The 23,861-nt window shown below is 41.7% G+C and overlaps 1 protein-coding gene across 12 annotated transcripts in view; it reads left to right on the top strand.

The window, feature by feature from the left end:
- Window positions 1–23,861, top strand: part of erc1b (ELKS/RAB6-interacting/CAST family member 1b) — a 1,202,158-nt gene that overhangs the window by 159,692 nt on the left and 1,018,605 nt on the right. For all 12 annotated transcript variants that reach the window (XM_041215847.1, XM_041215845.1, XM_041215843.1 and 9 more), the window contains one exon: window positions 8,302–8,439. In XM_041215847.1, the coding sequence (XP_041071781.1) occupies window positions 8,302–8,439 (138 nt within the window). The remainder of the gene's footprint in view (window positions 1–8,301; window positions 8,440–23,861) is intronic.

Below are 23,861 nucleotides of genomic sequence, written 5' to 3'. Positions count from 1 at the left end.
TTTGCTGTCATTCGTGGCTGAGGCAGAGTTTTCCCAGTGGTCGTGAAATTTCAATGGGATTGAGGCCAATGTAAACTGCAATTTCTGGAGACAGTCTCATGGTGGTTGACAGGGCCCTCAACCATGTCTGGCCCATCTCCTGTACATCCGCCCTCACACCTTCTCCCTCCCAGAAACATGATAGGATCCCCCTTGTCATCACTTATCACTCCACCAGCCTCCACATTCAAAGGATCATCCTCCGCCATTTCCGCAAACTCCAGCATGATGCCACCACCAAACACATCTTCCCTTCACCCCCCCGGCGGCATTCCGCAGGGATTGTTCCCTCCGGGACATCCTGGTCCACTCCTCCATCACTCCCTACACCTCAAACCCCTCCCACGGCACCTTCCCATGCAACCGGTGCAACACCTGCCCCTTTACTTCCTCTCTCCTCACCGTCCAAGGGCCCAAACACTTCTTTCAAGTGAAGCAGCATTTCACTTGCACTTCCATCAATTTAGTCTACTTCATTCATTGCTCCCAATGGGGTTTTCTTTACGTTGGAGAGACTAAACACAGACTGGGTGACTGCTTTGCAGAACATCTTCGGTCTGTCCGCAAGCATTACCTAGACCTCGCTGTCGCTTGCCATTTCAACACTCCACCCTGCTCTCATGCCCACATGTCCGTCCTTCACTTGCTGCATTGTTCCAGTGAAGCTCAACGCAAACTGGAGGAACAGCACCTCATCTTCCGACTACGCACTTTACAGCCTTCCGGACTGAATATTGAGTTCAACAATTTTAGATCATGAACTCTCTCCTCCATCCCCACCCACTTTCTGATTTCTCCCCCCCCAATAATTTATATAGATTTTTCTTTTCCCACCTTCTTCCATTATTTTTAAATGTATTTTCATCCATTGTTTTATCTCTACCTTTTAGCCTTTTTTAATTCCTTCACCCCACCCCACCCCCACTAGGGCTATCTGTACTTTGCTTGTCCTGCTTTCTACCCTTAATTAGCACATTCCTTAGATAATATCACCACCTCCAACACTTCTTTGTAGTTTTGTCCGTGACATCTTTTGGTTATCTCCACCTATCACTGGCCCTCTATCCAGCTCCCCTTAAACCAGCTTATATTTCACTTCTTTTCTGTTTTTACTTTGTTCTGTTGAAGGGTCATTCGGACTCGAAACGTTAACTGTGCTCCTCTCCGCAGATGCTGCCAGACCTGCTGAGTTTTTCCAGGTATTTTTGTTTTTATTTTGGATTTCCACCATCCGCAGTTTTTTGCTTTTACCTTTTAAATCTAACATGTCTCTTGAAAAAGTCAATGCAATTGGACTTAAGGTTCCATTCGATTGAAATTCTTTATCCTTGCGATGGATTTCACAGTGTAACAGGGATAGGGGTCTGTACTTGAGAACAGCAGCAGGGAGAGACAGAGAGAGAGAGAGAGAGAGAGATGGTGTTACTGCTCCATTTGCAGACAACTTCTTGTAAACTGCTCAGAAGAAGTCGGGTTTTTAATTTTAAAAATTCAAAATTGTGATTCTGGCCACATGACCTCTCTTTCAATGCTGAGTATTCCACCAGTTGGTGATTGATTAGCTTATGCGTGGACAGACCTTGGCTGTTGTGTTATGGACTAGGTGATTAATTTCTTTAATATTTCAGCCATCACTTCTTAATGGACCATTCTTCTGCCTCAGCCTGAGAAGTAGCTTTATAGAAATGGTAATGGTTGTTACAAGCTTCAAGTGCCAGTTAAGTTTCAGTTCATCTTTGAAGTAATTTGTGACATCAGCGGGTATGAAATTCCATCCAAGTTTTGCCTTGGCATGTCCTAATTGTCATCCACCTTGGAAACTCCCAGAAACTGACCAACTTGTAATACCAGATGTGTCAGGTGATCTGTGGCAGTCGCCTTAAGTCAGTGTCTGTTTGTTTTCAAAAGGTCCTTTTAAAGAAGATCAACATATGTTTGATCAGTTGATGAAATTAAAGCTTAATATTACACATGCACACGTCAAATCATCCTGACATGAGGATGCACCCAATTCGGAAGAGCATACTGTTTGTTTAAATTCATGAAAATAGTCCAAGAAAATTAGGTGACCATGCAATCTTTCCAGGTGTTGGGCATTAACTGGTTTGTAACCCCAAGATCAAGAGTTCAAATCTCACAATGGCAAACTATGAAACAATGTAACTTCATCTGAATAGGAACAGATGGAAACGTGTTTGTACTCAAAAGAGTTACAACTAGAAGCAAACTGAAACTGTAGTTGTTGGGTTATGGTTGTTGGGTTATGGGATACATGTTTGGAATATTTACTTTTCTAAGTATTAATTTATAAAAAAAAAATGGCTTCCATTCTTTCCTTCACCTGGGCTCCAGGATGATATTTTCACTTGTAACTGAACAAATTAATAAATGTGTTCTTTGGTGGGTATCTGTATTATACTGAATACATACTTCAGATTTTTGCACCTTATGGGGAAAACATTAGCAAGCCAGGTGTTTTGACTATATGCTCTCAACAGCTACTAACCATTTTTCCCCAATTAAGAATGAAAGACATTTCTAAATATGAAGCTCAGCGATATTCCGAATGTGTTGTTGGAGGATCAGGAAGCTAGCCATGTGCAGTAACTTCTATTGTCGGTTTGTAGGCAAAACTTTGAGACTAGCATTTTGGAAATAAATGAATCCTCTTTTCTTAGAGAAACACCACCTTAGCAGATTTACCTATAAAATATGGCATACAGAAAATGAAGGAAAATATAGATTACTCGAATTTTTTTTAAATGAAGTTATTAATTGTAGATCAGACTTCCCTATGTCATCTTCACGAAGAGACAAAAAGAGCAGGAAAAGACCATTAGGCCTGTCCCATTCAGATGTGCCACAACCATATAAGCCTCTAATCCAATCCTTCGCCATGCATTTCCTAAAAATACCAGTAAGCGCATAATCATAGCTAGCTAGCAACTTACTATCTTTAATTGGAAATGTTGTCTTCATTATGGAACTTACCAAGTTGCTATTTTCTTTCCTTCACTGATACGATACGTCACATGAATATAAGAGCAGGGAGGTTACGTTGGAACTGTATAAGTCATTAGTTAGGCCACAACTTGAGTATTGTGTGAAGTTCTGATCACTTCATTACAGAAAGGGTGTAATTGCACAAGAGAGGCTACAGAGGGGATTTATGAGGATGCTATCAGGTCTAGAAAAACGTAGTTATGAGGAAAGATTGGATAGGCTGGGGTTGTCCTCCTTAGAACAGAGGTGGCTGAGGGGAGATTTGATTGAGATGTACAAAATTGTGCAGGCCTAGATAGAATGTATGGAAAGGGCCAATTTATCTTAGCAGGGAGGTCAGTGATTGGTAAAGAGATGAGAGGGGAGATGAGGAATTTTGTTTTCACCCAGAGGGTATTAGGGGTCTAGAGCTCACTTCCCGAAAGGACAGTAGAGGCAGAAACACTCAGCTCATTTAAGAAGTGTCTGGATGTGCACCTGAAGTGCTGTAATCTGCAGGGTTATGGACCAAATGCTGGGAAGTGGGATGAGGCTGGGTGGCTCATTTGTTGGCTAGTCAGAGATATATTTCATGGGTGACAAATCTACTGTTACATCCCAAAAAGCCAGGTGGTGAATGTTGGAATGGAAGTCAATCTTTACAAACTTCTATAGGTATTAATTTATAGAGATGGACATTCCAAGCATGTATCCCATAACCCAACTACCACAGTTTGTTCCTATTTATAGGAGCAGATGTGAATTCCGAGTTAATGCCCAACATCTGGATACAATGAAATACAATTCATATGCAATTAACAGATTTCCTTCTCTTGCTCTAAAAACTAGTATATGTACAACCAAAATTTCAAAACAAATTAAGTCAGAGACCTCCATATTCTGTACAAAGCATTACATTATGAAATGTCCCTCCTCTAGAATCCCGAACAATTTCTTTACATGTGCATTTATTTATGTAAAACAATCATAACTGTTCATAACTTGCATCACTCATTTAATTTTAGAAATTTCCTTTCTGTCCGGCATTTGTTTCAAGCCAGCAAGGTCAAGTTGTAACTTTCTTTAACTGACCCTTTTTGTACAGTGTACATTATCCCATAAGGAATGATTACCTATGTAACATTTAATAGATATACTACATTCAATATGCCCATTATATAGAATTTCTGTTAAAATATTTGTCAAAAAGAATCCTGTATCCATTGCTTCTTCAAGAACCAGTGTTTTGGCAGCAAAAGTACTTTTAACAACCCTTCCATTTCCCTAGCTTTTTAAGCTAGAGGACAGCATTTCCCCTTCTTGACCAATAGAAATGTTATGAAACCAGCTGCACTAGAGTACCCATTAGGAAGATAAACTTGGCTAAAAATGACTAGCTTCATGTTCATTGGGTCACCTAAGGATGGGAGCTTAAGTATGCATTTTTCCGGATTTAATTTCATAATGTTTTATTTGCCGTTAAAACATTCTCGACTTCTGATGTTTCATCAGAACCTTAACCCTAATAAGTCAAAACTAGCATTTGGCCAAGTCTGAATGCACAACCATTTCAGCAGGCCGTTCAAGCTTCACAATTGTTCTGTCTTTTTATATATATAACATCTTTCTGTGATGACCTAGCACAATTAACCAAGTTGGAAGTACCACTTCTCTAAATCAGATTATTGATTTAAAGTTTTTCCAGACTTTCTTTGCTTAATATCTAAACCAATATATTTAAATACACACAAACCTGACACAAAATTCTACTCTATTGTATTCATAAAGCACTCCTCAAATTATACAGTACCACCCTATAAGAAATCATCCAACATGCATCATGAAGATGTCTCGTGTTTCTTTATCACAGGATCTGTTTTTAGTTGTACACTTTGTATTTTGAACAAAGCAGAGCACATCGAAAAATACCATAACCTAGAAGCATCTTTTGGGCCATTAACAAATTTATTTAGTTTCCATTGGTTTCTGTCTGCATCTGCTATCTTTTCGGCAGTTCCAAAAACAATTTTCTGAAGCATATTGCCCTGAATAAATGCAATCTTTATGCCAATTGATCCCCATGAATATGTGACCAAAAGTGTTAAAAAGATTTAAGAGTACTTTTCTGTGCGATGGACATTGGTGAAGCTTATATGCTTATTATGTTTTATTACTGTACTATATCTTTTGATTTGTGAGAGGATTTTAACTTGGGTCTATATCTTTAGATTTAGGGCAAATGAGAGGGATCATGTGATCTGTGCTGGGGTCTACCTCGCTGTAAAAGCTGAGTAATATTAGGAAGGATCAAAGGGAAGACTCAAATTGTGTTACTGCAAGAAAGGTGACCAATATTTACATTTGAGGATAATCACAGCTTTTGCCGTGTTCACAATCTAGACTTAAGTGTCCCAAAACCCATAAAGATGTTACTGCTTTCAAGATTGCAAATATTTTGCTGAAACCTGAACCTTAGTTTCTAAGATGGAAGGCTGTTGTGGTAAGAGATAGTTAAATAACATTTTTTCTTGGAAACAGGACTAGTGTGTTTCTGTTGTCATGGAGAAGGGGATAGTGGAATAATTTTTGTGATCAAGTTACAGGCATTCCAATAAACACAGGAATATCTCAGACAGAGACAGTTGCAGCTTTGGTCTTGTGTAGTTTGCGGCACATTTGAGTTGAGGGAGCAAAAGGGATAAATGCTAGCCAGGGCTGTACCTTAAACAGAAAAAACAGTAACTTTATTGTTCACTGCACAGAATGAGGGTGTGAGCACATGCTCATTTTGGAGAGAGAGGGTTTGTGAGGGTAAAAGAGGCTGGAAGGTTTGCTTAGTTTGGAGCTAGAGGAAGGAATCTATAGTAACCCTTATAGTGAAAAGCAATTAGCTTGGGAACAGTGGGAGAAAGCAGTCTGTATGTGTCCAAAGCCAGGGCAAGGAACATAGAGGCAATTAAGAACCATGGAGTTCCTGATTTTTAAATCACTGAGCATGTATGCAAGTGAGGCCCAGACTTGAGCTGAGAAGTCCACAATCATGAACTTTTGAAGAGAAGATGTAAGGCCAAAAGCTAATGGAAGGATCCCCATAAATCTGGCACCTTGGAAAATAACTGGAATGCTGAGGAGAAATCCAAGTGAATTTCGGAGAGCTATCGCACACATGCTTTGATCCAAAAGAAGTGAATGAACCCTCAATATCCCAATGTATAAGGGCACTCTTGGTTGGAATTAGGAAGTAAAAGGGGAACCAGATTTATACTCTTAAGTCTTGGCAAACTATAGTATTAAGTTAGTAGCATTGCTTTGTTTGATTTTTGTTTTTATTTTAAAACATGAAATCTTGTGGTGTAGTTCTTTCAGATAATCACGGTGTTTGAATTTCTCTTTAACTGTTAATGGTCTCCAAGGAGATGTAATATTCTTCCTCTGAATTCTTTTTGTCGCATGTCATTTTGAGGACCCTGCCTTTTTGCTTAGGGCATAATGATGCTTCGAATCAGATCTGAAATACCTGCTAACTGTCCCTTGGGCATTCCTGGGATTCATTTGCCCAATATTTTTGTTTCAATTTTTTCTTGAGCAGTAATAACCAGGTCTGCTGAAGGTGCTTTCATTCTCACTCTGCCTTTCTTGAATCTTTCTGTTGTATTGACAGCAGTCTGTTATCTGGTGACTATTTTGAAATCTGGCAATAGTTTTTTCATGTCACTGCAGAATGTCTCATTTGTTCAATAAAGTCTGAAGGAATTGACTTTCTGCAGGAATTCTTTTAAGGCAAAAGACATCTGGCCCAACAGGGTCGTCTCCTCCAAGAACCAACACCTGTTTGAACCAATTCTCTGCCCATGAAACAGTTGAGCACAATCTAAATTTAAACACTATTATCTAATTTCAAGTAAGAGTTCCTTGTATACTAGTACCAATCCAGGGATTTCCCAAATTGGATTTCATCAATCTTTTTACAGTCAGTTGAAGTCATAATATATTCTACCATGGACTTACCATCTGTGTTCTGACATTCTGACCATAAATCTTCGGAATTTAATAAATCATCTTTCTTGTGGAGTTCATCTCAGAACTCTAATTGATGGACAGAACTGTCATCACTATCCAATTAACGGGCATTCGTCTCTCAAAGTACTTAACTTCTGATTGGTCTACTTGTAGGAAGTGACAATGCCAAGGCTATTCTTGTTTTCTCATGGGTAGGAATATCACCCATGTGGAAGAGCTTCCTACTGATCACTCAGAATGGTGGCAACTTGTCCACCAAGCTGGATCACATTTCAGTGCTAGGACTGTGCATGCTGAATTGGCACTCTTGAAAACAAAAAATAATCCAGAAATAAATAAAATGGTGTAAAAGTTTATGCCCATTGAGCTGGGAGGATGAGACTCTTAGACCATGGGGATTAATAGCAGATACTCCCTTGCCACTTAAATATCAAATACAAAATAAAGCTCCCACTGTTGCTGCTTGATTAAGATATAAATAAATTGACTTTCTCCCAAGTATACCACCATAATTTTTCCTATTTTCCACATCAACCATCGAATAAGATTGATGATTTGTTATTAGTGCTGAGTTGTGGTCAAGCATGTTGTTTGACCCATGATTAGTCAGAACTGGATGAGAAATTGGCCACGTTTGTTTTACACTCAATTGAAAAAGGTTACTGTCATCCCATCAAACTCATGCTGAACATGATCACAGGAGTGAAAGGACTGTGTTGTAGTATCAGCCATTAGTAACTTAAATAAAAGTTTAAATAAAATCGTTATTTGATTTCAAATATTTAACACAAGTATTGACAATATAAGTGCCATTATGCTATCATTGTAATAACTGGCCTTGTATGCCTGACTGGATTTGTAGCAGGTGGTTGGCACTGTGTTTTCTTTTGCTAGTATGATTGCCCAGCGTACAATACATTTTTAAATTTCACTCCAGCGGGCAACCTTACCACTCGCCAGACATTTTAGTATCATCAAAAGTGATTAAGTTTTATTATCAACACAGAGTATGCAAGAAATCTAATTAAGTAATAATACTTGGAAAGGACCGCATTCTAAATTGTTTCCAGAATCATACAAGTTTACAGCACGGAAATAAACCACTTGACTCATTGTTCTTAGGATATACAATTCTATTCTGCCATTCTTAATTCTCACTTACAACTTATGTTTCATTTGGTGGAAATTTAGTGAATTATTACATATCAGTGTCTGTTTTTCCTATTAATCGGGTTGTGTTTTTTTCAATATATTTTGCAGATTGAGAACCTGCAAGAACAACTGAGAGATAAAGAGAAACAAATGACTAGTCTGAAAGAACGTGTAAAATCACTGCAGGCAGACACCACCAATACAGATACTGCCCTTACTACGTTAGAGGAGGCTCTTGCAGAGAAGGTGAGCTGTTGGTGTAGCTTGGTCCAGGTGGAAGTTCAAAGTAAATAGAGCAAACTGCTTGCTGATAGGAAGCCCTTAGTATAATGCTGCCTAATGCAATACTATGTTTGCTAAGTCATAAACATTTGGGTAGTAACATTGTTACCATATTTTATCTGTAAATTTGCATTTCTGTTTTAATTATTACCAGTTGCAGTGCTGACATGGTTGCTTCAGCATACTGTGCCAATAAGTAGTAGCAGTAAGACCTGCCAATGATTATTCAGATCGTGTGTTTCCATTTTTAGACTTGGCTACATAAGAAGCTGGAAAGCAGAGATCAGGTAGCTTCCCCATGGGGAGTTAGGGAATAAGGGCTGAACAATCATCCCACATCGTTGTCCTGTATGCTGTGGAGTATTCTTGGCAGAGCTTTAAGAGTTGAGCGTCTGTGAAGGATATTGCAAAAGCTATCAGAATAAAGGAGTGCAGTTATGTTTAAGTGTGTGATCTTGCAAATGATATGCACTTTCTGTATCCATTAATCATACTTCCTGTGTCATGCTTTTATAATGGAAAATCCATTTATCAACATGTCACAATGGATAAACTCTGTCAATCTTATATAATGTAAAAACCATATGTTAACATATAATAGAAAAACCCTATGTCAACTACCCCACCATGGTTTATTAATGAAACCACTCAAAGAAATTTTGACTTCAAATTTTTACTCTGTGGCTAAAATTTCTAATGACCAAAATATGATAGTAAATAAAAAATACATTTTTCATAACATGATTATGTTTATTAGAAACAGAAAATAGGAACAGGCATAGGTCATTCAGCCCTTTGAGCCTGCCGCGCCATTCAAAATGTTCATGCTGACCCTCGATCTCAACGCCATATTCCCTCTCTCCCCATAACCCTTGATGCCTTTAGAGTCCAGAATCTACCTATTTCTTTCTTAAATATATTCAGTGAATTAGCCTCTACAGCCTTCTATGGTAGAGAATTCTACAGGTTCACCACCCTCTGAAGAAATTTCTCCTCATCTCAGTCCTAAATGGTCTACCCTGTATCCTGACCCCTTGTTCTAGACCCCCCAGCCAGATGAAATATCATCCCTGCATCCAGTCTGTTCATCCCTGTCAGAATTTTATACGTTTCAATGAGATCCCCTCATTCTTCTAAACTCCAGTGACTACAGGCCTAGTCAGCCCAATCTTTCCCCATAAGACAATCCTGCCATCCCAGGAATCAGTTGGGTGAATCTTTGCTGCGCACTCTCAATAGCAAATACATCATTTCTTAGGTAAGGTGACCAAAACTGTACACAATACTCCAGTGCAGTCTCAGCAAGGCCCTGTACAGTTGCAGGAGGACATCTTTGCTCTTGTACTGAAGTCCACTTGCAACGAAGGCCAACATACCATTTGCCTCCTTAACCGCTTGCTGCACCTGCATGCTTTCTTTGTGATTGGTGTACAAGGACACCCAGGCCCCTTTGTACATCAACATTTCCCAATCTATCACCATTTAAATAATACTCTGCCATTCTGTTTTTCCTACCAAAGTGGATAACTTCACAGTTAACCACATTGTACTGCTTCTGTCATGTACTGGTCTACTCGCTCAACCTGTCTAAATCACCTTGAAGCCTCTTAACACCCTCCCCACCACTCACATTCCCATCAAACTTCGTGTCATCAGCAAACTTGGAAATATTACATTTGGTTCCCTCATCCAAATCTTTGATGTTTCTTATGAATAGCTGGGGCCTAAGCACTGATCCCTGCCACTCTGAAAAAGACCCATTTATTCCTACTCTCTGTTTCCTGTCCGCTAACCAATTCTCAATCCATGCCAATATATTACCAACAATTCCACGTGCTTTAGTTTTACACATTAACCTTTTATTTGAGACTTTATCAAAGGCTTTCTGAAAATCCAAATACACCACATCCACTGGTTCTCCCTTATCTATTGTGCTAGTTACATCCTCAGGAAACTCCAGTAGGTTTGTCAAATGTGATTTCCTTTTCATAAATCCGTGTTGACTTTGTCTCATCCCATTGATATTTTCTAAGTGTCCTGTTATCACACTCTTTATAATAGACTCTAGCATTTCTATAGACTAGGCTAACCAGTCTATAATTCTTTATTTTCTCCCTCCCTCCTTTTTTAAATAGTGGGGTTACATTTGCCATCCTCCCAATCTGCCAGGAGTGTTCTGGAATCTACAGAATTTTGGAAGATGACAACCAACACATCCACTATTTCCATGACCGCCTCCTTTAATAACCCTGGCATGTAGACGATCAGGCCCTGGGGATTTATCGGCTTTCAGTCCCATTAATTTCTCCACTATTATTTTAGTAATACTAATTTCCTTCAATCTCTTGTGTCTCCCCACTCAGGCTCCCATCCCCCTGCCAGTCTAGTTTAAACCCCCTCCCCCCCCACCACAGTATTAGCAAGTAACCCTGCGAGGATATTGATCCCGGCCTGTTGTCTGTTGGGGTGCAACCTGTCTAGCTTGTACAGGTCCCATCTTCCTCAGAATCAGTCCCAGTGCCTCAGGAATCTAAATCCCTCCCTTCAACACCCTATCTCCAGCCATACATTCATCTGGTCTATTCTCCTAATCCTGATCTCGCTAGCACGTGGCACTGCAAGTAACCCTGAGATTACTACTTTTGAGATCCCGTTTTTAAATTTATTTCCTAGATCCCTATATTCTGCTTTCAGGAACTCATCCCTCTTTTTACCTATGTCATTGGCCATGACCTCTGGCTGTTCACCCTCCCACTTCAGAATGTCCTGCAGCTGCTCAGTGACATTCTTGACCCTGGCACCAGGGAGACAAGATAGCATCCTGGTGTCACATCTGCAGCCACAGAAAAGTCTCTCTGTTCCCCTTATGATAGAATCCCCTATCCCTATTGCTCTCCCATTCTTTCTTCTTTGTCCCCACTGTGCAGCTGAGCCACTTGTGGTGTCACTTGGCTCTTGCTGCATTACCCTGAGAAACCATCTCCCCCTGCAGTATCCAAAGGGAAAATTTTTTGGAGAGGGAGATAAGACCCAGAGGGCTCCTGCTATCTGCCTAGTGCTTTTATTCTTGTCTGGCAGTCACCCATTCCCTTTCAGCCTATGCACTCTTTACCTGCAGCGTGAACAGCTGTGTATGTACTACCACAAATATCTCATCCTTGTGAATGCTCCACAGTGACTCCAGCTCCGAAACCCTGATTTTGAGTAGCTGCTGCTGGAAACACTTCCTGCACATGTGGTCGCCCTGGACACTGAAAGTGTCCCTGACTTCCCACGTTGCACAGGAAGAGCAATACACTTGGGCGAGCTGCCCTGCCATTACTTACCCTTAAATTATTCCCTTTATTTTTACTTCCTCTAGTTTTGAGAATATTGAGGACAGAATAAATAATCACCAGGTCCTATTTACCAAGTATTGAGAAAAGGTAAACAATGAAAAGATCGTTCCTTACCTCTTCAGCAACTCCCTCTCTCACCAAACTCCAACTGAAACACTCTAATGCAGCCTAAAGCAGCCCTCCATTGCAGACTGAAGGAGCACTGTAGATGGCTTGTTTTTATGCTGTCTGCATCTAGCTTCTGCAAACTTTTTTAAGTCAGTTAACTAATTAACTAGCTGCAAGCAGAGCCTGTATAATCCCTGTTTTAAAGCTGGATTAAAACTCATCTTCTCCCAAGCCAAAGAACAACTTTTAGTTAGTTGCTAAATTAAAGGAAAATTAGACTTTAGACAGAAATTAACCTTAAAAGTCCGTGTCTCACCAAACTCCAATTGAAGCACTCTAATGCAACCCGAAGCAGCACTCCAGTGCTGAACCTCATTAATTGGATTGTCTTTTTGTGTATTCTTACATTTTTCCTTGGTGGTCTTGACTTAGTGGTATCTCTCCTTCCCAGAGAGCTGTATCCTTCCTTTACTGCTGACACACATGCAAAATGCACTAGGGAGCTAAGTAGCAGATTCCAGGCCCCTGTTTTACCAAACTTACGATTTTCCTCCACAGCGATGATGAACCAAAGAACCCCTTCCCTGTGTTAACAAATTCCATATTTGCCCACATTTTGTAAGTTTCAAAATGGTAGGCAATTGAAATGAAATACATAAAAAAGAAATGTGTATAAACTGAAAGTACTCATTTACAATTTTCATTGAATAACGGATAGTGTAGTAAAATTCATACCTACAGCAGACTAGGAATCCCAGAATATCATTTAAGAAGAATGAAATTTATCTTATTAGTCAATGTAAATCTCTGTAATATCCCATTTGGCAATAATTTTTCTTTTCCTTAAAAAGCGGAAAATCCTTTGACCCTCCATGTGCAATGTAGTGAGAGATTTACGAGTAATAATTTATCTTAGTAGTACATATAATTAAAGGCAAAATTTAAAATATTAAAGTAAAATATTAATTAATTCAATAAAATACCTGATCCAATTATCATTTGCTCTCTATCCCTTCATCACATTAAGATTACAGTGGAAGTTTATAGGAATAGCATTTAGTATTAAAGTGATATCATGGGATGCTTGTGGGTTGGCTGTCTTTGGATGGTAGCCCTCACACTTTGGAGTCGTTGGGAATGAGATCATTCTGAACGGATGCAAAAGTTTAGAAAATCTGGAAAGGATGATGCAAATTGAGGGGGGTGAGGGAGGGATGGCTTGTGTTTTGTACAAAGGTGTGGGAAGCTTCCATGATTTGGTTGCAGTGAGAACCTAGAATATGGAAAGATGGCATACATGGTGTGGGAAGAATGGGAGAGGGACCTTGGAGTGTTGGAATCCTGGGAGGGAAATTTGGATGGCAGTGATGATTATGTGAACCTGGAGTGATAGCAGCACTTGAATAGCAGTGGCAGTATGTGGGGGTATTTAAGAGGAGGCTTGCTGAATGTGAGAATATTATTAGTAGGTTTGAAGGGGAACCATTAGTAACTGTAAAGTAATAGGAGTTTTCTCCAAAGTGGATTGGCAGTTGAGAGCAAATACATGATGTTTGGAAATTTGAGTGGTAATAAAGCAGCAGGAAAGACTAAGATGGTGATACCGGGTGCTAAGAGTGGCGGTATCAAGTCATGGGAAGTGACAGGGGAAACTGTTTAATTTGGGTTGTGGAGAAGATGTTACTGTTTCCCCAGTTGAGGCCTTGGACAGCTTGTATTATTTGAAATATGATATTTGCTTTAAATAATGCAGCTTTCCAGGATTCCTGGTGGGGGTTTCCCATTTAACTTGTCCTCTGCTGCTGCCATTGCCCTCACCGCAATTGAAGCCTGAACCAATTTCAAAGTTAGGTATCAGGGTTAGTTATCATTGTAGCAGTGATGACGGAAGGAGATCATTAGCAGAAGGAAAGATTTTTTTAAAAGGGAGTAGAGGTTGTGTTATTTAAAATAATCCCAGTTTCTTCACTGTTGACTAAAAATCCCTCACCCCTCTAAGAGTAGAACCATGAGTTACAATTTAATCCCCATATCCATCCCAACCTGATTCCAAACTCCAACCTTGAGTTTGGAGATCCTACCTACATTCCCAAAATCTGTATTTCCAGCTGCTTTGCCAATCAAGTCATTAACTTTGTTTCTGAAATGCACATTTGGCTGAAAATGGACTTTAGGAATATTAACACTGAAATAAAAACAGAACCAGCTGCTGGCCTGACAGCATCTCTGGAGAGGAAACCGAGCTAACGAATCTGACTTCTTCAGAACTGGAGAAGAGTTCTGGAGAAGAGTCATATTTGGGTTCAATTCTTTCTCTCTTCATAGATCTTTACCGACCTGTTGAACATTTGCAGCTCCTGTTTTTATTTCAGATTTCCAGCATCTGCAGGATTTTGCTTTTATTTTGATGTTAAGACCGACCCTGGCAATATACAACTTTAGGACATTGGTTGTTGGTAGGGGCCTTGTGACTTGATGGCATAAGACTCAGTTGCAGCTGGAGGAGGATTCGTTTGTTGTGGAATCCAAGAAAGGAGTTTCGTTGTAGCAGGGACAAAAGACGGGCAGCATTAGTTTGTTGTTTAGTGGGAAAGCAGTGTGGGAGATGGAAGCAAGAGGAGTACAGTCAACATTGGGCTCTAATGCCTTGTTACATTTGCTGCAAGTAAGATTCTGCTGAAGGCAACAGTGCTACCTGTTTTGGAGCTATAATTATCAAGATCTCACTGAGAAGTAACACTGCAACATACCTTGGAGTCAGAGGTAAATATATTAAAATCTTGACGAAAAGGATGATAGGTGGACATGATAGAAATAGTAGGACAGGTAAAAGTTTGATGCAAAAATTAATAGGTAACACTTATAGGAAGTGTGCACAGATGTAAGACTTCTAATAGAGATCCCGATAAATTTCCCATGGCATTAATTTTCTGAGTCAGAGGGTATAACAGTAGGAGTGTTACATAATACATGACACACTATAAGGGTTCCAGATTTACAGTGGTATGAGCCGCCTTGATATAACTCAATTTTGTACCAGAGCCAGAACGGTTGTACAACTCAAAATTCTGTTTCTTGGAAGGTTGAAAGCACTTCCAACAGGCATTGAACTTGAAGGGCAAATATTCACTTCAGCATCCCAAATAATCAATTATGAAGCATTAGAAAATCCATCAACAAAATATTGTGTAACCAGAGTGGAGTATATCTTCTAAGTAACATTATTTAAGAGGTATATGCTTTTCTTGGCATAGCAATAGTCCTAATTATAAAATATACTCAACTCTAATACAGCATGTGAGTTATTAAGAATAAGTATCAATGAATGATACAGGGATGCATGGTTGTTTTATGCCTTTGGCATGTTTTTTGGTGTGAAACCTGTAAAATTCTTTGCATTATATAATATTTTGTGACTGGATGGTACCCAAAAGGCAACTCCACACAATTTGGATTTTCATTAAATAATTTCCTAATACTGAAGTGCACTTCACATACTAGCCTCCTGTGAGGGATGATGGGAATGCAGCCTCAGAACTTTGGTGCGGTCAGCTGAGATCATGTGCCTTTCTTTTGATGGCTGAGTGTGTTGCTTCTGGAAAGGCAAAGGATGCCATGAGTGCCACACATGAAGTTATCCCTTGTTGGTGGCATGGGATGGTCTCTGCTCACCCCTTGTTTACAGGGCTGGTGTCTGCTTTGGGGCTTCTGAAACCACGTGGTGGTGGTGTATTCCTGCTCATCGTTGGTGTCGCAATTTGCATTGATTGTCAATTAGAGTTTCCCACTTGCGATTGATACTGGGGGCTTTCTTTTGACAGCTTTCTTGAATCAGAGTTTTGGGCACCCTGCTGGCCTCTGGGGGATGTGGCCACCTTCCATCCTGTGCACATGTCCAAGCCAGCAAAGCCTCCTTTGCTCATTATTGTTAGTATGCTCAGCATGTTTGCCCTAAAAAGGACTGCTTCGTTGGTGAATTTCTATTTCCATGTGATGCCGAGGATGTTCTAAGTTTTTGAGGTGTTTTGAGGTATAAGACCTTTTTAACCAAAATATCTAGGTTCTGAATTCTTAATTTACAACAATGGGGCCCTCAGTTGTGCCTGACCTAACAAGGTACAAATGATCGGTATTCATCAGTAAAGTAAAATTTATTAGCAAGATGGTCGGTGTACTTAAGAAAAAGCAGTGGAGACAGCATGGAAGTTTCTTATTCCTCAAAGCCTAGGTTTCTTGAGAGACTTTGGCTGTGCCGTGAGCAATCATCTACTGTTTCTGAAGTGATGTTGAACTTTGTGACAGAAAGATTACACCACAGAAACAATGGTGGAACTGTGCCAAGGAAGACTGAGTTTACAACTTTGATCCTTTATTCTGACTCTGTCAGATTACCTTATTAGGAAATAGTCCAAATTAACACTCTTCATTGGCTAAAGGTGAGGGTCATCTGGTGTCACCCTACCTCTGTAATTAGTGTCATGTAAGCTGAGACAAATGCCCATCTCATGTTGCCTTAGGCCCTGGAGCTTACGTTCCATTGTGAACAATAACACATCCTTGCAGATACAGATTGCAGTTGTTCAAACAATGCTACATCCCCTCATCAATAATACTGTGGTAGACAGTTTATATAAATATGCTAACCTATTCCTATGGATACTAAAGAAATTAAGGACTGATATTATTAGTAATTCCTAGCAAGATTCTTCATGAACTATAGGTGTTATGGTGTTATGCTATTGATATGGTCAATAGATCAAGGTATTAGCAAACCTAAATCTAATTCAGAGATATGGGCTGGCATTTTCTGGTCCCATTGGCATTGGGGATTGTGGCGGGCAGGGGGGGACAATATGGTGAGAAGGCCAAAATCGATTTCACGCTGGTGGGATCATCCGATGTGTCCGCCATGGTGGAACGCCAATTGCGCTGGAGGCTGGTGTGAACTGCTTTATGTCTTGCTAATGGGATGCAAAGTAAGACCAGAATCCCCCATGCCAGATTTACAGTTATGCTGGCGGGAAAACATGCCAACCTAGAACGTGTCTGGACAAATGTGACTTGCAGAAGTCGGGACTTAACGTTAGGCCCTTGCTCAGATTGAGGACATTGGAGGAGCAGAAGATGCTGGAGCCCTACAGCTATTGGACCCTGGAGCAAGACGTGCATTGCATGCTGGGTGGACTGTCAGGGACAAGGCTCTGCTGTGAAACAGCGCTCGGAAGGTGGGAGGTCTTTGATGTCTCGGGTCTGTTTGGGAACATCATAGTCTTGGCCATGGGCTGCTATGGATAATCTGCAAATGGATGGGGGGAGAGGAAAGTATTGCTGTGAGCTGGTGAGGAATGTGTACTGGATTGGGGTGGGGGCACGGATGGGTAGGAATGGAAAGTCATTTGACTGGGAGAGGAAGGTGAACTGGTGGGTGAGGCCAAGGGGCTGAGGTTGGTGGGGGAAAGTTGTGGAAGGTTGGGGAGGGAGTATGGGGGGGTGGGAGGGTGTAATGGCAGAGAATGCAGCAAGTGGGGAACTAGGTGTAAGGGGGGGATGAAGGTGTAAGAGAAGGAGTCCTGAGTGGGGAGAAGGAGTAAGGGGAGGACTTGCGAAGCCTGTAAATGAAGCTGAAAGACAGCATTACAAATTATTCAGTGAAAGTGAATATATTTTCAGATTATAAAGTGATAAAATGTGTTCACACATGCAACCACATGATCAGAAATTCTTAACTTTTCTAAGCCTACCACTTCTAGATGCTGCCCTGACATCTGCAGGAGGGGTGGACACAGGTTGTGCAATGGTTGGCCCTGTTGCTTCTGATGACTTTGGTGTGGATCCTCTGGAGAGCCAAGGCCTTGAGGGCCTTGGCTTGCTTTGGCTGTCCTCCAGTGGGCCAGCTGTTCCCTCTGCGGTGACAGAGGATGAGTTTGAGGGGGGTCACAGGCAAAGGGGTCTTGGAGGGAGAGGACAGCCTCTGTGATTCCTGAATGGATGATCCAGGGGTGCCAGCTGCCGCTCCTCCTCCCTTCGGGTGCCTGAGGACCCTGGCTTGACTCCTTGTGAGGAAGGAGCACCTGGAGGGTCATCAAGGTGCCCCGTTCCCCCTTGCATTACCACTGGAGGAACATGCCCATGATTACTGCGATGGAGAGCAGGTCTGCACTCATCTCCACATTTTACTGGAACATGGAGGCCTCCATATGTGCACATGTGGCAACAGTTTAGCAGTGAGCAGGCGGACGCACTCTTCCAACTCACGTGCCACTCTGTTGAGGGCTTCAAACAGCTCTGCGTGATGTTCCCCTGCTTTCTGCTGACTCCCCACGATGAGTTGGAAGGCCGAATGCAGGGGCTCATCATCTGACTCTGACCTCACAGTTGCCTCTTCCCCAGCAGTTCTGAGTGCCGGGGAGCTCGGCTGAACCTACCTCCTCCTACTGTGGACACATGTCCGTGCGGTAATCACCAGATTGTGAACCCGAGCCTGCTCTAGATCTAGGCCCCATGCTGCCTCTGCGCTGGTGAAGGGTGTGGGTAAGCGCTATGACAGGTTTTCCACGCAGCTTGTTTCCAGCTCTCCAATGGGGAAGAAGTCCTCTTGGATGGAGCTGTGGGACTTGCTGGCTGAGGGTGTCAGTCACTTGGCAGAGCTCCCTGTGAACTGAAGTAGAGATAAATAGTGCAAGGCGGCAGCATAGTCAAAAGCAGGAGAGAATGCACTCACAGTCACATTGAGAGAAGGGTGATGGGCACATGATCCTCATGTAGGTGTTTGCTGCAGGCACGGTCCGTGACCTCATCAATCCCCATGCAATGGCATGCTCCTCAAAGTGAGTGAGAAGCCTAACGTGGACCACTCCGCTCCCCAGTCTGGGACCTCTCCCTGCTGTTGTGAGCCAGCTTCTCTTGCATGAAAAGAAATGGAGAGAGTATGAGCAGGACCTATGGCACTGCATGGAACATTTGTGTGGTGAGCGGAGCCATGGACAGGATGAGGACACGAGCTCCAGAGGATATGAGCCTGATGGAGATGTGAGAGTGTTAGTGGTTGGTGAGAGTAGGTGTTGTCCCTTTAGGCGAGAGATCCCTGTGGATGTGTGACGGGTTTGTGAGTGAGAGAGTTGCGAATGATCAAGTGGTTGATTTACCCTGGCACAACGATGAGACTATTCATCCTCTTCCTGCACTGGATGGCTGACAACTCTGTGCCCGATGGTGCTGAGTGCCGCTGCCACTGATTCCCAGGCCAGATTGAAGACTCTGGTGGACTTCCTATGGCCAGAGCGAGGGTAGAAGAGGACATCCCAGTGGCCTTACACTGCGTCCAGCGGGCACTTCAGAGAGGCATCACTAAATTTTCGGGCTCTTGTTTTCTTTCTTTCAGGGCAACCTGTCGCCTGGACCAGTCCTGGAGTGAAGGTATGAAGTAGGCATGTGCTCTGATGCACCTTAAATGTGGTGCCCGGAGCACAGATGACCATACCAGTCATGGCCTGGCAGGCAAACCTGAGCCCGCCTTTCAGCGATCTGGCGTGTCCCTCATGAATGCATGATTAATGAGGTGGGACACACCAGGAATGTTATGAAACGGCGCGAGAAGCCACCTTTGCAGCCAGCAGGTAAAATGTTCTTTTTCCTGCCCGCTACCGCACTTTGTACAAATGTGGGACGATTCGTCCATGGTTCTTGTTTAACAAATAAAGAAGCCATGTTCAGTCAAACTGTTGACCAAAACTTGCTTATTTCTTTAAGTTCGCACATTTAAAGAGATTAATTATCAAGAAGAATAGTTTCCTCAGAGACATCTGCTTCCTTGTTCTAAGCCTGCTTTTAACTATTTAATTGACTCATTCAGCAGACAGAAGTTCAAACTGGATTATTTAAAAGATGGCACAGATAAAGTCATAAAATGTTACTTCAAACCAACGTGGAACTCTAAAAATTAGTACTGTTATCAAATTCTTACAGTGCGTCGTAGACGCCAGAGATAGAAGTAATTGAGCCTTTTGCTTGGTAATTGTAAGCTATTCAGGCATCATTGCCGTACAGCAATATATTGAGGATACAGGCCTTGTCGATAAGCATCTTTGTTCTGCAGGTCAATGTGTTGTTTCTCCATGTCCATTTTGTTACTTAACTAAATTGGTGGCTGCCCTTCCAATGCGTTTGCTAAGCTCTTCTTCAGGAGATAGTTTGTTTGTCATTGCAGACCCGAGGGTGTAGAATTTGCTGACGACTTACAGTGGTGTGTCGTTGAGTCTGATTAGATGTGGAGACTCAACGTCCTATTGAGGGAGAACATGACACTGGCATGGGACAGACAAGCCATGAGCCTTTGGCTGGTCTTCTCTCTAGGCAACTAGTGCAGCAGTATGCAGAATTTTTTCTGATTAGAACATGCGTCCTTTTGTCTTGGTCTTCAGTCTTGATAGGTTGAGGAGTCTGATCGTGTGTGGAACTCCTTCCATGTCATCAGGGCAAGCATCGGTCAGGAGTGTCCCATGATAGCCAGTTGATGAAGCAAGAATCCAAAGCCAATTTTTACTTCGGATAGATTTATTCACAGACTGAAACATTACAGACATAAATCTCCTGACTCCAATCAATTTGTGTGTCAGTAAGGGTCTCTTTATATCTTTCAGGTCAAACACATTTCCATCTGTTCCTATTCAGATGAAGTTACATTGTTTTTCATAGTTTGCCATTGTGAGATTTGAACTCTTGATCTTGGGGTTACAAACCCAGTACCATAACCACTTGGCTATTTAGGCCGAGCCCTCTTTATAAGTGCTCAGGTAACCATCCAATCATTGCCCTCCACCTGTATGTGCTTAACTTCAATTGATACAATAAACAAGGAGGACAGAGAAAAATATACAAAACAGAGTAGGGGCTAAGACACAGTCCTGTTTTACCCTGTTCTTGACTTCTAAGTTGTCAGATGTGGAGCGAACAAAACGAATGTTATCACAGAAGGATTACATGAGACTGTGAAGCTTGGGAGGACAACCAATTTTCTCTCGTATCTGGTAGAGGACCATTCTGCTTATGGTGTCAAGCATTTTTGAGAGATCCACAAAACCAAGATAGAGTGATGTTTGCTGCTGTTTGCTGTTCTCTCAAAGCTGATGTAGGGAGAAGATCATGTCTACTGTGGATGTGCCTGTTCTGAAGCCACATTGTGCCTCTGGGTATATTCTGATGGCTACTCTGTGCAGCTTCATTGGAATGACTTTGTCAAAAGACCTCCCAGTGATGCTAAGGAGAGAGGTGCCCAGTAGTAGTTGCAATACCCTTAATCACCTTTATGCTTGTATAATGTGATGATGTTTCCACCACGCATATCCTGTGGGACAAAGCCTTCCAGCAGAGGAGGAGGTGGTTGTGGAGACCTGGCAGCAGGTGGGGCTTTCCATACTTGAGTAGCTCAGCTGGTTTTCCATCCTTTCCAGGTGCTTCTCTGGCTGCTAGGAAGTCACTGGCTTTTTCAAGCATAAGTAATGAGGATTCTGCATTGTTTATATGTAACAGGTAGCTGCAGAAGATCATCAAGCACAAGCAGAGAGATCATTCTCATGTGAGTATAGCTTGGAGTCATGCTCTATACAGTGGACCATTTGCTTGTTCCTGTCAGAGAGTTCTTGCCCATCAGGTTTCAAAGGAGTGATGGGCCCGATTACTCCTTTGATACCATCATACATAATGCGAAGGTTACCATTGTCATTAGCAGTTTGTATTTCAATGCTTGTTGACACATTACTTTGCCTTCTGCTACACAATTGCATTGGCTAGCGTGAGAACCCTGCTTTAAGGTTAGGAGACGGATTGTAAGCCAGCTGAGTTACGCTGTTTGCTTCAGTGACTGGAGTCATTTCCACAAGGTGGGTCTCGAAGCAATCTTTCTACCTATTTTCTTCCTTTGCCAAACATGGTTACTATAGTTTCATAGATGGCTGACCACAAGACTTACATGCTTTATTAGCATTATCTGGTGAACCCTCAGGTGGAAGGGACTGCGTGAGAGCTTCTGTGAAGTTTTGATATTGTCGTCATCCCTCATGCATGCAATGTTGACGTGTGGCATGTTATTTTGTTTGGACTTGTGTATTTTCTGTGGGTGTACCTTCACTCTGCTATTGACAAACCAATGATCAGTATCACAAAGTGCACTGTGGTAGGTGTGAGTATGAAGAATGCTGGACAGGTTACGTGATTACCAGATCAAGTTGGTGCCAGCTCTTGTGTCTTGGGTGCCCCTTTACCGTCTGCTTGTCAGGATAGGATCCCTCATCCTCAGATCCATTTTCACCCCATTGAAGTTGGACCTCCCCCCGCAATTAATATTTCTTACTCTAAATTGCTCCTTGTCCATTTCCTGAGCCAACCTAAACCTTATGTTCCAATGATCACCGTCCCTGATATGTTCTCCAACTGACACTTGATCTAATTGGGCTACCTTATTCCTAAGAACCAGGTCTAACAATGTCTCCTTTCCTGTGGTACTGGAAACATACTCATGCAGAAAATTATGCTGAACACACTCCAGGAACTCTTGCACCTCTCTGCCCTTTGCACTATTGCTATCTAAGCCTGTGTTAGGAGAATTAAAGTCCCGCTTTTATCTACTCTATAATTCCTGCTGTTTTCTGTAATTTGGCTGCAAGTTTGTTTCTCTACATCCTTCCTATGGTCCTTTGGACCACAATGGTGTAATGGTAGCTTCATTGTTTTGTGGCTCTAGCCAAATAGGTTCTGTCCCTGAACTCTCTCTGGGACATTCTCTCCAGTACTTAATCCTTAATACTGCCACCCCTCTTCATTTGTTCCCTATTTTTCTGAACATTTTGTGTACAGGAACATTCAGTGCCCCGTCCTGCATGCCCTTCTTTGAGCCAGGTCTCTCCAATTGGCACAATATTATATTTCCAGGTGGCTATCTGCATGTGCAGCTCACTAACCTTATCATCACAGTCTCCACATTCACATTCCTGCATAGTGACTGTTAAAAAAGTATAATAATTTTCATAATATTATTCTGGTTTATTGTAAAGTAGATTTATGGGTGTGAGTGTAGGTGGTTTTGTCTGAGAGATTTAATTACATTTGGAGTCAGGTAGACTGCAAGCTTGAAATTATCAAAAGAAGTTAGGTGTAGAAATGTACTTGAAATGCTAATGAGTAAACATGGATGGGGTCTTAGCATGTGAGGTGTGAAAGGAGTTGGCATTTTTAGGTAAGTGAAGGGTTTGTTTGGATTTCAAAGGATTGTTAGGATGTTTACAACTAGCCAGATAAGCAAGGTTAAGCAGTGCATTTATTTTTCCCAAAGGTCACAGACAATAGTTTCCTACCTTACTGTGTAAACTCAGGCTCTAGGACTGCATCCCTCTTTCTACCTTTGTTGTTGGCACTGGTGTGGATTGTGACTGCTGCCTGTTCACCCTCCTTACTCAGGGTCTTCAGCAGCTGCTCAGTGACATTATGGACTCCAGCACCAGGGACACACCATCCTGGATTCACACCTGTGGCCACAGAAATGCCTGTCTGTTGTCCTAACTATCAAATTCCCTATCACTATTGCTCTTCTAGTCGTCTTTTTCCTCCCATGTACTGCTAAGCCAACTATGGTGCCATGGACTTGGCTGCCAGCTAAGTTCCACATTCTTATCACTTTTTGGGTAAAAAAGTTGAAATGATGAATATCCAGTATGTTAACAAGAACGAATGAACTTATAGTGACAGTACGTTTCGCAATCTCCAGTTGTCACTAAGCATTTTGCAGCCAATTAAGCACTTTGCAAACGTCGTCACATTTAGGGAAGCAGGATAAGCAATTTGCATACGGTAAGTTTCCACAAATAACAATGAAATAAATGAGCAGATAATCTATTTCAGCAATGTTAGTTGAGATATAACAATTGTTTAGGCCACTGAGAGTACTCT

Source organism: Carcharodon carcharias, chromosome 21, assembly GCF_017639515.1.
Source record: "Carcharodon carcharias isolate sCarCar2 chromosome 21, sCarCar2.pri, whole genome shotgun sequence".
Classification (NCBI taxonomy): Eukaryota; Metazoa; Chordata; class Chondrichthyes; order Lamniformes; family Lamnidae; genus Carcharodon; species Carcharodon carcharias.
The sequence above is the reverse complement of the archived record's forward strand: the minus strand, read 5'-3'. Positions and strand labels throughout refer to the sequence as shown.